We start from the raw sequence: 16,533 nt of genomic DNA on the forward strand, positions 1-16,533 counted from the left end.
TATAATCTCTTGCTTAAATTCTATGACAAGACCTTTGTTAGGAGCTTTCTGTATCTCAACAATTGCAAGGAAGATCATAGTTTTTAAGCGAATTAAGGCATAAGGAATTTTTCAGTGGGTCAATTTTATGTAGTATGTACTAAAATATTTTGACAAATTGAGACTTAAAATATTAGTAAAATTGTAAGTTGTCTTAGAAAATATGAGAGGTCATCGGTCCATTTCTCTGGCAAACCTAGAGGCAAATGATGTCATTTTTTAGTTTACTTTCTCATTTTTATGAATCAACTCCACCATGCATACTAGTGATTAGAATCTTTCTTGCTATATCATACAAATCCACTACCTTCACTGGAAACACTATTACAAAAAAAAATCTTTAGCCAAAAAACTCAGAAAAGATTTTGTAATTTTTTTTTATTATTTTAAATGTTTGGTAGGAATAATTTGGGGAAGCCATATTTGCAGCAGAGGAAAAAAAATTTTCAGCTATTCAATAATACTGTGTAGTGTTTATCAATCTAATGTCTAACTGGTTTTGTTTTGATTTGTTTCTTTTGATTAGTGAAAGCATAACAATTCTGGCAGCTTTTTGGAAAAAAACATTTGGTAATGCTTTTTCATACTGGAATAGAATTTGAGAAGATTAAGTAGCAGGATGATCTGAGAAAAATAAGCTAGTTTGCAGTACCCAGCAATACCTAATTTATTTTATCTAATGAACTGGCGAGTATTTCTATAATATTTTAGAAGTTGGAAACAAAAGAAATAATTCAGATTTAGGGCCAAATTTGTTATGCTACTACAAAACAACTACAGAGATATCCATGTCGCTGTGAGGTAGTACAAGGACAGAGGAAAGATCCACAGAGTACATTTTTGAGAGTCTGCTTTGAATCTCAGTAAGGTAGATAAGAAACAGTTCAGTTTTTCTCAGCACTTTGTGACATGAATGGAAAACTTAAATATAGTTGAAAAAATCTTTTATGACTGAATGGGCTGAAGCTTTCCTTGGTCAACATCAATTCATTTCACAAATGATGACTTTATGGGAAAGCAGTAATTGCAACACAAATTGTGACAAACGGAGGGCATGAAAGGGGGTCTTACTCCTTGTGTAGGCTACTCTCAGCCTGAGCCACAGTGAAGTAGGAAGAATAGCTTTGGGTATTTCTGTGGAGGGACATAGTGGGTGCGGCTTTTACTCTAACACTGTAAATACTGGCCAGCACGGTGGAGCTGGTGAGGAGATGGGGCAAGAAATCCACACCTGAACATGGTTGATGGAGGTTGTTTCCTGCTGGAGTAATGGTGGATGGGGACTGTCAGAATGAACTGGGACTTTGAGTTAGGCTTTCTGGTCCTCGGGTCATCAAAGCCTACGCTCTAATCCTTTGTTGCTGCAGATTTCAGTTTTCCTCATCCTAGACTATGTCCACTTAAGAAAATACTGCACCCTAGTCGAAGACAGAGCTCTTAGGCAACTAGGATGAGAACTTTCACATAATACAACTCCTAGTGTACATGATAGGATAAATAGAGAATTATAACAATTTGTTGAAACTATAGTTAAGTGCAGAAAGAAAGAGAGATTAAAATAACCCAAAACATATGTACTTTATTATGATCAAAGCCCAAATGGAAAAGGGCAAGTCTGACAAACTCTTGTGTAGTCAGATAGCTGTGCAGAGATCTACATAACACCAAGAGTACATTCTGATGTCCTTGTACTGTATTGAGATACACCAATATGTGTCAGTTAATAACAGAGCCCTTGGTAAGAAAGTATGTATAGATATATGTATCTATATCTATGTATAGATAGTTTTCCTTTTGAAGAATTCAGATTAGCATCTGGTGCAAAGAAATTGACCTAAATTTCTGTATCATATCAACAGTAGTCTAAAAATATTTCAAAAAGAAAAAAAAAAAACAAGAGGGTGTTGAAGTTTCTATTAATTGTGTGTTTTGTTTGTTTGTTGTTGTTGTTGTTGTTGTTGTTGTTTTCTTAATTTACTTTATAATCCATTCACAGATTATCTGTGAAACTTTAATCTTAGAAGTCTTCAAGCTGTGGGAGTTTTTTCCCGTTGTGATGTCAGAACTGATCAGATCTGATTGTTACAAAGATCCCACTAAGGAGTTTAGCACTAATTGTTAGAAGATGTCCATGCTTAAAAAAATTAGGCCAGTGATTGTAACCATGCTGTTAATTTCATGTATTGTTCAGAGCATGTTTCAATTGTGGGAATCAGGTGTACTTCCTTCATTAAAACTGCATTGAGGAGCTGTAGTTTTTCTCGGTGTTGCAGAATCTGCTGAGCTGTAAGTGAAACCATTAAGAGCGGGAAGGGTTAATTGTATGGGAAGCCTTGTATTCAAATACTTCTCGTATACAAAATATATGTCATGCTAGAAAATATTCTATTGTCAATCCAAATAGAACACAAACTAAAATGAGATAATTGGGAAGGTGCCCATAAAGTCAGCCTGAATATATTATCACAAGTATATGTGAGATAATATTTGTTTTAAAAAGATTCTATGGCACTGTAAACTCAGTCTCATTAGAGACTGCATTTAAAAGGCTTATAAAGTTACTCATTAATGTTATCTTGTTGTATCTCCACAGCTTTTTCATTAAAGAAAATTCAGCAGAAAGCATTTTCTCCTGATAGCAGGAACCAATTTGCAATAAATGTTCTGGAAACCACTAGGGAAGCCATTACTGAGGTCTAATAAAAACAGACAAGCGTAACTTGTTCTATATTTTTGTTTCAATCACATACAGATGAGACCCCGCTCTCCACACCAACCGCAAGAGACAGCCTTGACAAACTTTCTCTAACTGGGCATGGGCAACCACTACCTCCGGGTTTTCCATCTCCTTTTCTATTCCCTGATGGATTGTCCTCCATAGAGACCCTCCTGACTAACATCCAGGTAGGCCTTTCTGTAGATCAGCTTAAAGGGATGGAGAGGAGCCAGTTGCAGATTTGTCTAAATTAATACAACCATTCCAGCTTAATCAGTTCATAAGATTATTTGGATCAACTAATTTACTGAAACTTTCTAGTAATTTAGGTTTTAAAGGAACCATAGCAAACAAATGAATTTAGAAGCTGTCAGATACAGTACATAAAAATACAGATTGTGTATTAAACCACAGCAGAGAATTCGATGAAAATTACATTGGTATGTTTAACAACATTTGTCTTAAATGCTCTTTTTATTACAGGCTAATGAAATGTATCTTACTGTTTAACTCTATCTCATTTACTAAGCAGAGAAACCTTTCTTTAATAAATAGTTATTTTAAATTGCTGGAGTGCCAAGGTGGAAATGATATTTAAAGCTGTTTGAAATGTGTCTCCCATAAAAGCGTTCACGAAAAGCACTTCTTTTATAAATAAGCTCATTTCACTTAAAGTACTGTCTTCAAAGAATAGACTTCAAAGGGTATTACCAAATTTTCTGCAGATTTCCTATTCGGTAGTCATGATGTCTATTGTGTGTACAGTACAGCCTGATTCAGATATTATTTAAGGTGTACACTAGTATGTAGCTTGGAGCCAAGATGTTAGTGTTTCACATTAGAATGAAGAATTTTTGGTCCACAAATTTGGTGATCATGTGTTCCCCAGATGTAAATTTTGCAACAATATGATTGTATGCTGCACGGAGAAGGAAAATGATAGTGCAAGAAATAACGCAGCCATATTGTACTCCTTCCAAATGAGCCTGGTCTGTGCAGCTACTACCTTCTAATGTGTTTTTCACAGTATTCTTCCGGACTAATTCCTGCAATGCATCCAATCAATTGTATTCTATTCAGCAAAAGCTATGACAGAGTAGGGCCAAATCCTGCTCACTTTACTTCCTTAAGCAATCTCATTAAAGTTTATGGCACTTCAGACTTGTTTTATGAAAAGTAGATAAGCCATTCATTGATGATGTTTTTAGATTAACAATGAAAAAATACTGCTGTTTAAGAATTAACTACTGCTGTATCTGCCTGGTCTGAAAGAGCATATTTGTGATTGCTTTTTGTGGTTCTGAAACTCAGGATCTTAAATATTTAAATCATAATCCAAAGTAATTCTACAACAGTTAGCATTCTCCTAACAGATCTGCAATCTGTAAAGAATGTACTTTTTCCTAAAGGGAAGAAATACAGTTAGCGACGTATGTAATGTTTTAGCTGTGCATGCATGTACAGGAAAGTTCTTAGTAATTTTTTTGACGAATGTGTGCACTCAATGTCTCTAGACAGCAATCTAATGAGCAAAGCATTCAGCATCAACAGGTTAGCTAATCTTGTGATTGAATATGAGAGTGCTGCACTACTTCAGGATAAATGACCAGGATTAATTTGCCAAGAATGCATTGTTTTGTTTTACAGAAAATGTGAACGTAAAATTCAGTCATTGCTTTTTCTTTTTTTTAAAAAAAAAAAAAACACAACACAACACTAATCTTATCTGGGGTGAAGAGCTAAAATTAAAGGCAACATTGTAAAGAAACCAGCGACTTCTTTGTGCTTTCTCTCATTGTGCTTTCGTACTTACTGCTCCTTACCTTGAGGTTCCACATCACAAAAATTACCTATCAGAGTGAACAGGTGGAACGTAAGTCTCTTTGCACCTTTTTTAATATGTCCCTGTGTCGCATTACATGATTTTCACAGATCTCTGAGAATCCTTTCATATACTGTCAAGGTATATATACCTTCATATGTCTTCAAGGTTCCCCTTGCCCCTAGATTTAAACTCTATCAGGAATACGCTGAAAACCACTTTAGAAAAAAAAAAAACCTCAACTAGTTTGATTTTCCCACTTGTGTAGAAAAACATAAATATTCCCTTTAAAACAGCAGAGTCTATTACAATAACCCATGCACAATAGTGGCAGTTTCTCTAATCGACGCCATTTTAGATGGTTTCCATATTTAGTGATTACTGCCATGAGATGGGGCTACCCCAGGCCCACAAATGAGTTAGATACTGTGATACTGACACTTTCAGAGCTGAATTTTAGCTATTTGACTACAAGTTCAAACTCGTTAGTGGGATTTGTGGAAGGAGACAATTCCGTGCTATGGTCCCTGCTTGCAGTATGGTTTGTGACTTTGCTAAGAGATGCGCACACACTACCTGAAACCCATCATGCCTTTGGAACTTGAGTCAGAAGGACTCTTGTCACTGGGTAAATTCTTCTTTGCTCTCCTTTGCATCCGTTTGAGTGCAGAGGTGTGGGTTCTCAGGGGAGGTGGAGCAGTAAGATCCCTCACCGTTCTCTTGTTGCAGCTGTGCTAGCAATAGAGCAGATCTAACCTTCTAGGAAAGATCATCTGGTCTACAGTCCATTCCCCGCCTCCAGTACTGCGGTGCTCTTGAAACAGAAAATAGCAGAAATCTAGCCAAAGGCTAGATGAGTGGTTTTGGTAGTCGTTGGTCTTTTTCCCCAGGGTCATGCATGATGAAAATACGGATGCGTGCTTTCACAGAGAGGATTTATGTCTGCTTGTGAAATGCGAGTGTACATCTTCGTTAGGTCACGGGAGTGGGGTGCACGCGTGGCCTGCCGCATGTGGTCCTGGAGGTTGTCTATATTTTAGGGGTATGATGGTCACATAAATACATAGGTAAGCATCCTCTGGCTATACCACTGTGCACGGATGTGATGGTAGATATCTGTGCTGTGATCCCCTTGTGTATACTCAGTTACGTGAAGTGCAGGATATGGAGGATCTGTGTAATATAGACCTTGCGCGCCTCCAGAAGAGGTTGTAGAGCCTGTTCTGGTTTACAACAGAACAGGATTAGAGTACTATATGGGCACTGAAACCTCTAATTTTGACCTTTGTCAGAGTAGGGAGGATCCTAAACCTTGCCATGGGGACAGTGCTTTTGGGTATTTAAGCAAAAATTTCTAAATGCTTTTGATATTTGAAAACAAAATGTGCTAAAAATTCTTGCAGGTGCTGAAGAGCTGAAGGGATTGAACTCAGTGCCAAACTCTCCTTACATCCATTTTAGAAGTTCTCATCATCCTTTAAAATTGGCCACTAAACAGAAGCGAGTCTGCGTCTTCCATCCATACTAAAGTTAAACGAATAGCTCCTAATCACTGATTCATAATTTTAGGCAAATGTTAGTCAAGCCTATTTGCTATCTCTGTCACCAGGGGCTACTAGTTAGGTTTATTTCCTTGTATATCATGTTTTTCTTACTTCTCCATAAATACTTATTGAAACAAAAGTACGTTTAATTATTTGTGCGTTTAAAGATGAGTTAATAACAATATATATTGCGCAGAACAATCAGTGTTTATTTCTTGCTGGGTACTGCTGAAATGCAAATAATAAACTGTAACAAAATATAATTAAACAGATACACACATAAAATAAAGAAATGAGATTGGGGACATTTTTTCTTATTTGGACATATATCTGAAAATCTAAAAGGAAGAAGAAATAAATTTCCCCAGAGGGCTGAAATTAAGTCATATGTCTGTTCCTTTTCAATATATTTTGTTGGTTTCTTCCAGATTAAATGCTGGAAGTCTGTGTAGCTGCAGGGAGGATGAAAGGTGACGGAAGGTGGGTCTCAGCAAAATGCTGTGAGGGTGCTAGTGAGAAGGCTAAAGATGTTTCCATACCCCTCGCTAAGTTCACCTTTTTGAGTCATGGCCCGATTATGCCAAAGTACGTTACAGCTACAGCCTTTCATGATGCTACAATATTCTTGGGTAATAGTAATGTTCTTTTAAGCTTTTAGAGTCTGAATCTTTACTGTCCCTGAGTTGAATTTCCATTATTATCTAAGGGATGTATTATTTGCATCCTGATAGCTATATTTTTCTATCAAGACGCTATCATATTGACACAGTCTTGTTGCTAAGTGTTTTTAAAGAGATATTTAAAATAAGTTGCAAGTATCCCATTGATATTAATAAAAGAAATGCATGATTGCAAACTAAATTCCCCTATGAAAACAAAGCAAACTACTGCCTTTATTGCTGTGAGTCTCCTGCACGGTTACCATCTATGACTAAATACACAAGAGAAAAATATTGCAAACACTGGCTAAAGTAGAAATCACAGTTTTATTTCATGTTATTTTAGTTGTCTTCTGCTAAAATTCAAGAGAATGATTTTATTTTTCACAGAAAGTATTAACGGAAAAATGTCATTTACGCTTGTGCAATATGCCTTTAGCTGTGATGGAGATATTCAATCTGAGATATTACAAAAATGTCTTTCTGGAGTTATTTGTAGAGATAGTCAAGCTGTGTTATCTTACCTTGCTTACATTACTAAGTCAGTAGTCAGTAACAAGTAGCAAATATTAAAAAATTAACCTGTGAAGTGAACTAAAAATGTATATATTGGGTTTTTTTGCAAGCCTTTCACCAGATAGTTTTAATGATGAGAGCATGCAAATTATGTATAATTTCCTGACTAAAGGAGAAGTTGTGTTATTTGAAAGTGTTTTCACCATGAATAGCTAATATTGCAAAAGGAAGCCCCTGAGCCACAAATCTCTAAAAGCTGGGAGGTTTGACTAGGAAAGCTTCACTGTGTGCATGCCTGGCTCTTCTGATTTTTCATTTTCACTCACTCTGAGTGATTTTTGGAAACAGGATATGATCTTCTCGATAGACCACTGGACTAGCTAGTAAGGCCATTTTGATGTCGCATACAACTGTAGCTAACTAAATTATGTTAGGTAGAACACACTGTAGGTGTAGCTAGAAAGAGCTAGAAAGAGATAGACCTTCTATATACCTTCCCATCCACCCCTTTCGAAATAGGCAACACGTTATTTGCATTTTTAAAAAATAATGATGGATAATACTGGCTTTAAGGCTGAGTTGAGGTTTGGTATATGTTTAATTTCTATAGGATGAGTAGACTACCCTAACATGATGGTGGTTTTGGATACATCAGAGAACAGGAAGAAACATCAACCATGTATCACCTTCTTTATTTGGGACATTTGTGAAGACTTTATCAGTGGAAATATTAAAACAAATACATTGATGTAAAAAAAACAAATCAAAATTATCTATAAATCTCCAGGGGAAAAATGTCCATTTTTGACATTATGTTGAAATAAAAAAAAAATTATTAACAGTGACACAGAGGGGAAGAATGGCATGCCATCTTTAACGGTTAGCTCCAGATAGAGCCATGCTATATTACAAAGAAATCTGGAACCTGAGCATGTTCACTACAATTATCATTATCCAGCCTCCATAACATCTGACCTTCCCTAAAGGGAAGTATTTTCTTTTTGTTAATGTCCTGTGTTGCACTGCATTTTCCATTGTCATTGGCAGCATATTGATTTAATATCAGGTTAGAGGATTAGTCATAGCAAGTACAAGTTGGACATACTGTATTTTGTATAATTTTTTACAGCTGATCCACTGGGAGAATTAATAGAATTTCATGCAACTCTGAAATTGCTATTCTTGTTCCAAGGGGCACTGATGATTTTTAGATGCTGTACTTTTTAGGTTTTTTTTCTCACCCCCTTCTGCATTGAATACAGGGAGATATTGAATGTTTCCAGTATTTTTGCATTAGAGCTGTCATTGGCAGCAACAGCACTTTTGCATATGCATCAGTTTGGCTCTAGTGCAGATTTTTTTTCACATTGGATGCCTACTGATGTGCACTGATTTAACTTCTAAAAATGAAACTTAATTTTGTGTAGCTTATAAGTAGTCCCTGGTGGGTCTTGGCTCCAAAAAGCTAATATTTTTCAGACATAATCAGTAGCAATAGGTAATGTATTACCATTAGCTACGTTAGCAGCAAGTATAAAAAAAGGAAAGGTTGGGGGAGGAAGTGTGGTGTGGAAATTCAATAGAAAATGTAATATGCTTTTAGCAGCTTCGTACTTTGCAGCAGTTCTTAATATAAAATTACACACATCAGTGTTACACTAACATTATTCTCCATGTTTATTCATAATAATTGTTTCATATTTAAAGAACACCGAAATATTGTGTTTTGTCAGCCAAGGACAATAATAGTTTAATAGTAATTTATTTTAAACTGCTACTGATAATACAACCAATCAACACATTAAGTGGTGCCAACATTGGCATCTTGCTAAATAATCTCTAGGCTTTGCACTGAGAGTACATCTTTCAAAGATAAGTCAACAAGAGCAATCAGAGCAGAAAATTAGAATTTGGTATCTTAGAATTAAAATACAGCTAAACTAAAGTTTTAATTGGGGTGATCTAAAAGGGCACTTGATGTAATGATCTCTTTCATTTGTTACTAATTGTTTGTTCCTGATGAAGAAGAAACATGTACATGAATGTAGTTGAATTGAGTAAAGATGGCAGTTGCTTTAGCAGCTCGATTTTATTGTTAAACAAGATGGATTGTAAGAATTTGGAAGGAGGGTGTCTGCAAGTTTAAACTTGCTTGACAATACACTTTTCAACAACAAATACTTTTCATGTAATTTCACTTGATCTGGTTTATTAGTGATTTGGATGAATCACGTGTTCCAGTAAGTGATGAATCAGAAGAGATCAAAATTTTCTAGAGTTTAAGTGTAAGCCAGAAGCAGTTATTGACAAACAACTCCTGCTTCAATTTCTTACTAATTCAAATGTATCCCATATAGAAAACATAGTTTATGATGGTTGTAAATGTAGGAGAATGTAAATATGGTGGGGGAGGGCTACAGAATTAGGTGAATATCAACTTTTTAAAAAATAGATTGGAAAGGTTTTATTTGCTGTGATACCATTGTTAGTTATTTTCAAATATGATTCTATACTTATGTAGTGTCTGTCATTTTGGTGACCATCTGGGCCTTGCAGTCAGAGGGTGTTGAGTTCTTTCAGCTCCTGTGGACTTTAATAGATTGAAGTGTAATAGAGCTGCAAAGCATTAAGCTCTGAATGAGACAACACTTGAGGCAACAATTTAGTTAAGAATGAGGATGAGGAGTACTGAAAATAACAGGCTCCGAAAACAGAATTAAAAGAGGAGTTTGAAGGACACAAATTTCAAAGCAGGCATTGACATTGGGAAGACTAATGAGATAAACGTGCAGACTAACACTCATGAGAAATACTTTTTCAGTTCTCAAGTATCATCATATTGACTTCTTTTTTCCATTCCTTTTTGGAGATGTTTCAAAGAATTTTAGTGACAAAACATGGAACCCAGAATCCAATTTAGGAAGTGTGCCTGACTAGTGAGGAAACTTCCGTGAGAGCTGGGGGACATGATTTCATGTCTGTAGTATGGTTTTTCTGAAACCAGGTCTTGAGTGTGAACATTTTATCTGTTAGTGAATGTTTCTCTAACACTGCTGTTGGGGAGTACTCTTCAGTCGCTCTTGTTGGCATAATTTTGCTTTATATGAGTAATTCAATCTCAGTTGGGTCAAATTATCTCTACAGTCAAGTAGTCAGGAGACTTGCCTAGGATACAGAAGAGCTAGGTTGGTATCCATGGAGGTTCATAGATGCGTATCTATGCTTAATTATCTAGTCTGTTATGATAGCTTCAAGAGGAGAGATTCAGGTGTAGACATAAGTGCCTGATGGCCAGGCCTCTGCAAAATGGAAAAGGAAATCTTCCATCTTTCCACGTTCATTTATTTCAATTCTATTTCTCCTCCTCTTTTTCATACCCTGTCTCCATGTCCTAACTATCTAGTTATTATCTGCTCCAGGATCTTCCTGTTTCCTTGCAAAAAGGGACTTGCGAAGTTGAAATTCTCAAGAAAAGTTTAGAATAGGCTGAGTAATTATTTCCTGATAAAATAACAACAAAAAACGGTAGAGTTTATTTCAACCATCCCCAGTCAAGAAACTGAGACATGATTGTGTTTTGTTCTCTGCTGGGAGATAACAGTTGTACAAGGTCAGGGAATGGACTTTTTAAAACAGAGATACCTTCCTACTTTGTGACTGTCCTCCACTTAGCATGCCAGTAACCCTGTCTTCCTTGGAAACTATATGGAATATGAAAATAACTGAAAATAATAATAATTAACAACAATAAGGAACAAAATATCAAGCTTTTGAAAGAACCTTTCTCCCCTTGATACTTTCTGTTGGCTTGAGTTGTGCTAGAGATTGAATTTGTCGTTCTGTGGATGATGTGATTGTGACACTGCCAGTTCTTTATAAGTGGGACAGCTTTTTGTTTTGGTCACAGAGAAGTGCCTGATGTAGGTTTGTCTCTTTTATCTCTTATAAAGAATAAACCTATCCCTATAACTTTTTCACATTAGTTATATGCACAGTGAAAGGTGAGATTATGTTTTCTGGGAAAACTTGAGTCTTGGCTTTTTACGGATCTTTGCCCACCTGTTAAAATTAATTCCAGTAAAAATTTGCTATTGATAATTGTAAGACTTTGAGCCAGTAACAATATTATTTCATTTGCAAAATCTCACATGACCAATCAAGGAAAAAAAACAGAAGTTATTTATTTTGTCAGCTCTTCTAACATTCATCAAACATTATCAAACTTTATCTTTGAACAGGGTCTACTAAAGGTTGCTATAGACAATGCCAGAGCTCAAGAGAAACAGGTCCAACTGGAAAAGACAGAGCTGAAGATGGAGCTCTTCAGGGAACGAGAACTGAGGGAAACACTTGAAAAACAGTTGGCTGTGGAGCAGAAGAACAGAGGTATCTTAATTTAGCAGATATAAATGTGTTGTAATTTATTTCCTTAGGAAACTTAGTTTTTTATCAAACACCTGTATTTTATCAAAACTTTTGCCCCTTACCTCATGTTATGTCCAGGCTGACAGCAATGCAGGAATTTTTACAACTTGCTTGAGTCTGTATAATATCTTAATAAGATTTAGAACAAGGATCTTCCTTTTTCTCAATGTTTTTCTTCAATATTACTTGTTACATCAGTAATACACAACACAATTACAAATACCATAGGTGCTGTTATGGACTTCAGCAGGTTGTGATCATTATGAAAAAGGATAACTACTTAATCCAAAGACAACTTCTATCAAATTTAAGAATCTGCAATGTTTTAGGAACACATCTCTATTCTTATGTGCTAGGGTCATATATTGCATATTTAGGCAAACAGTATGTAATAAATGTAACAAAAGTAAAGATACTGGTATTATATATGTCCTTTATAATGCACAGTAGATCAAAAACATATTTGTAGAAGGAGCAGCTAAGGTTCTTGTTGATAAGGCAGTAACATTAGTAGCATTTCAGACATTAACATCATCCTACTGTAAAGCATATACATGCTAAAGATTTTAAAATAATTTCATTATATTGTTTCAGTACACCATTCTAAAACACTGATAGTAAAGGTAAGGCAGTTTACAGTGATTTGCATTAACTATTTACATTACAAGCATGTTCCCGTCGTGCTTTATGGCTCCATTTTTCTGTATATGTATGGCTTGCCCTTTAATGGTGTCTAATTGTTTTGCAAGGGACAGTTAACCTCTGGGGTTCACTTGTTGGTTAACACAGACCATGGCAAGTCAGATATGTATTTTTGCTAGAGTGATGCTTTATATACAGAGTTAAAACTCTCTTCTTGTCCAGTTTAATTTTCTGGGAACCAGCTAAATGGGGAATCCTGAGAACACTTTACTTCACTTTTGTGAATCCTGAGATTCACAACCAGTATCATTATACCTTTAACTAACATTCTGTGAGTAAGTACACCGTGTAGTCCTTTTTCATTGACCCGTTAAAGGGGGTAGGACTGTAACTTCACTATTTTCCCTTTTTTAACTTCTGAGAATACATTTTTAAAGACAATTGCTATTAACAATTATCACAGCTGTGCAATGAATCATCCCTTTTGTCCACAACTGGCCTATTTTGCTCAGTACAATTGCACTACTTGCACTTTTAAAGTAGTTTTGTAAAAGAGCTCAGTTATTTGCATCCTTCTGCCTGTCTGTCTCACAATTACTCAAATATATGTACCTTTTTAGAGTTAGGCAATCACATGCACAACAGAAAAGGGAGGGGGGGACCCATCTGAGCTTGCTTGAGTTTTGCCATCTAGAATTTAACCACCTCATTTAAGTTAATATAAGCTCCCTTTCTGGTCAATAAAAGAAGAGATTCGTATATCCTGTTCTCAGACAGGTAGATGGAGTCAATTACACTTTGAAAACTTTTTTCTCTTCCCTTTAATTCCAGAGGGAATATAGTTGGCTAGGCTAGACTAGACACATATGTTTTGCGCAGTTAAAATTAAGCAAAATTAATTTCATGCCAAGTTGTGTGTCAGGAAAGAGCATGGGATAGTTCCTTATTTTGTTCAGAGTTCGGAAATAATTGACAATGTTATTTTCAGCATGATGCATTACCTGCTTTTTCATATGTATCCCTCTAATGATGATATTGCACTGGTAAAAGAGTTGAACAAAGAGGAACAGATTTGAACATTTAATGGTGGTATACTGCAAAGCAAATATAATGAGGAGGATTGTCTCTGCTAGTGGATACTTCTCTACAAAAGAAAGAAGAGCAATGGATTATTCTTTCAAATGAACAGATCCAAGTAGGAGAGAAAAAATAAGGCCAGATTGTAATTATTGCGAGAATTTATTCTTCAATTAAAGGTAGAAAAATACATAGGAGGCTTTACCTGCTGTTAGTTTTCCAGATAACAAGTGTCATGTCTTAAAGTTTCAGATGCGTTAATGGAATTGTGAGCAAGATGGGAGAAGTGCGCCATATCCCTGTTAAGAGATACCATATGAAAAAACTGAAATACACTTAAAAGTGTGGAAACACGAATCACTGTGTCACATGCAAGTCAAAACCCATTAGGTGAATGGGACCTTCAGGGTTAGGCAACATCTATCTTTCGCTCATCATGTTAACACAAGCCAAATATCTTTTTCTTTAGTGGCTATGTCTGAATGTTTTTGCCATTATTTGGAACATTAAATTCACTGCTGCTACTGTATGTTCTACAGAGCTGCTTATTTACTGTACTCTTTCCTTCCTTCTTTCTAAGTATTCCAATTAGTGATTCCTAAGACTGTAGGATGTGTCTCATCAACTGGTGAAAGTAGGATAATATCTCTTCTGTGAGCAGCTACACAGTAAGGGCTTGCTAATTCTGGCTCTGACTGCTGTAGTCACATCCACAATGTGTCAGCCATGATGACATTTTAATTCAGAAAGCAACATATGTTTCCTTCTCATTTATTGTAATCACTTTCAAAGTACTTATAATGAAAACATTAAAACCATGCAATGATTCAAAATGTATTTAGTTTAGCCTGTGTATAGATACTAGACGTTCGTTGATAGTATAAGCTAATTAGCCTGTAAAGTAGTTGGTACTATACAAAATGAGAAAGAACCAAAATTCCAAAGTCTCGGATGCAAATTATGTAGCTATTGTGACTACAGAGTATGTGTTTGTATTCATTTCGTGTCTGAACAATTCTGTATAGCAACACAAAATATCCAGGATCACCCAAAAAGTGATTTTTCTTAGCATATTCATTAAATAGTAATAACAATGACGATTCCCTTAAAAATTTCATTAATTGCATTTTGTGAAAGGTATCACCATACCAGACTACTGGAAATGGGGAGTATGAACTGGTGAAAGTATATTTTTACCTTTTCCAGCATTCACCCCTAGGCATGTACCAGAGGTTACTTTGGAGTGTGATACAGGGCTAGATAGATCTTGACAGTCAAACCTAGTATCACCTAGTATCTGATTTTAGTAAGGTTTTTTCTTTTAGTGTGTGTAAAGAATTCGTTAGTGAGTAGTTTAGTAGATAATTTTTTAGTTAGTGTCAAAATAACAGACTCTCCAGGAAAGGATTATCCAGGAAGATCCTATGAGAAATAAGCTTCTTACATATGCATCCCTGAAAACCCTAAATGTGCTATGTAAGAAGGGTTGAGGTGTGGTGGGGGAGATAATGATATGTTCTGTGACTTCAGATGTCTTCTTTAGAGGCTCACTTTGCCTTTTATCGAGTAGAAAATTTGGTTCATGTTATCCTTTTCCATTAGGAACGTAACTTGTGATATGTTCCTTCAGTTAGGGATCATGCAAGTCTTGCTTTTGTGATTGTAAGTTACTGGTAACATACAAAAGAAAATTGTGATGGAGTTTCATCCTAATTTTGCAATCCTTTTCCTTGCCAAATTTGAACTGAAGACATACAAGGGAAACATTTTTCTAAATTAGGATCTTCTAATGTTTAGTCTCCTTCCTTTCCTTATATTTTCCCTCACATTTGACAAAGCAAAGTAATATTTGCTTGGCTGAGGGATCCAGCACTGTAAAGGATTTGCTATGAGTTCTTCAAGGTTAGTTGGCTGATGGGACAGGAGCCGACAGAGAGCAAGAAAGAGAAAAGGGAAAAACAAAGAGAAAAGTGGATAAAAAATAAATATCGGGAAAAGACCAAGAGGTCAGATGGCTTGAAGGAAGCAGCGGCTTGAAGGGGAGTTAGAAAGCTCAGGGCCTTTCCCTAAGGAATGAGGACCACAGTAGGGTGGGGGCTGAGCTCCTCCAGCAGCCTGGGCACCCAAGCAGCCCGTCTCCCTCTGGTGGGAGAGAAGCTGCAGGCAGGCAGGCAGGCGAGGGCTTCATCACTGTGTGCATGCTAACTGTGTGCTGCGGGCAATGACGAAATGGTAGGCTTCATCCTGAAAAAAACACCTCGCCTCCGGATACAGAGGCATATCTATGTCAGATAATGCAAAAAGTACATTTTTCTGATTTTTTTTTCCGAGGTTTTCTGATTTGGATATTCACAGATTCTCATCTGTTTTTTTTTTTAAAAAAACTTTATACCTGAATATCACCTACTGTTTTCAGTACCGTGGTAAAGAACAGCAGCTTTTAGGATATCCCAATGTGATTGCAGCAAATTTCACGTAATTTAAATCGGTATTTTATAATTAATCAATTTTATATGAACTGTTTCAGTTGTAGAATTTCTCGGGACTTTTAATAGGTAATCATGTAGCCAAGGTACAGATCCAAATTCAAGTGCGCTGTTTTTATTTTTTCCTAGCAATAATTCAGAAAAGGCTAAAGAAGGAAAAGAAGGCAAAGAGGAAATTGCAGGAAGCACTTGAATTTGAGACTAAACGACGGGAGCAAGCAGAACAGACACTGAAACAGGCAGCTTCAACAGATAGTCTCAGGGTCCTAAATGGTAAGAAACCAATTTTTGCCTCTGTGTCATTAACTTTCAATTTAAGCACCAAAAGAAGCTGGTTATATTGAAAATTTATAACATGATGGGATGGAAAAAAAAGAAAATATCTTTTCTTTCCTTCTCTCAAGTGATGCCTCTCTCTTTATTGTTTTGTAACTTTATATAGTATGTGCAAATAAACTCTCTGGAGAGCATGTCCAAACTAGGACAATTTTATATTATTAGCTTGAGAAGTCAATTTTTTTTCTTCTTCTTTTTCTTCGCCCCTTTATGCTTGAAAAATCTATTGCTCATTAATCTTCCTAGTCTAACAAAAAATTGTCCTGGCCTC

The 16,533-nt window shown here is 36.0% G+C and overlaps 1 protein-coding gene across 1 annotated transcript in view; it reads left to right on the plus strand.

The window, feature by feature from the left end:
• The window catches only part of DACH1 (dachshund family transcription factor 1), a 334,610-nt gene that overhangs the window by 313,931 nt on the left and 4,146 nt on the right, over positions 1-16,533 (plus strand). Inside the window, exons 7-9 of the mRNA XM_086611701.1 lie at positions 2,792-2,943; positions 11,535-11,682; positions 16,056-16,199. Coding sequence (XP_086467827.1) covers positions 2,792-2,943; positions 11,535-11,682; positions 16,056-16,199 — 444 coding nt within the window. The remainder of the gene's footprint in view (positions 1-2,791; positions 2,944-11,534; positions 11,683-16,055; positions 16,200-16,533) is intronic.

The sequence above is a fragment of the Tauraco erythrolophus genome, chromosome 1 (assembly GCF_009769465.1).
Source record: "Tauraco erythrolophus isolate bTauEry1 chromosome 1, bTauEry1.pri, whole genome shotgun sequence".
Lineage (NCBI taxonomy): Eukaryota > Metazoa > Chordata > Aves > Musophagiformes > Musophagidae > Tauraco > Tauraco erythrolophus.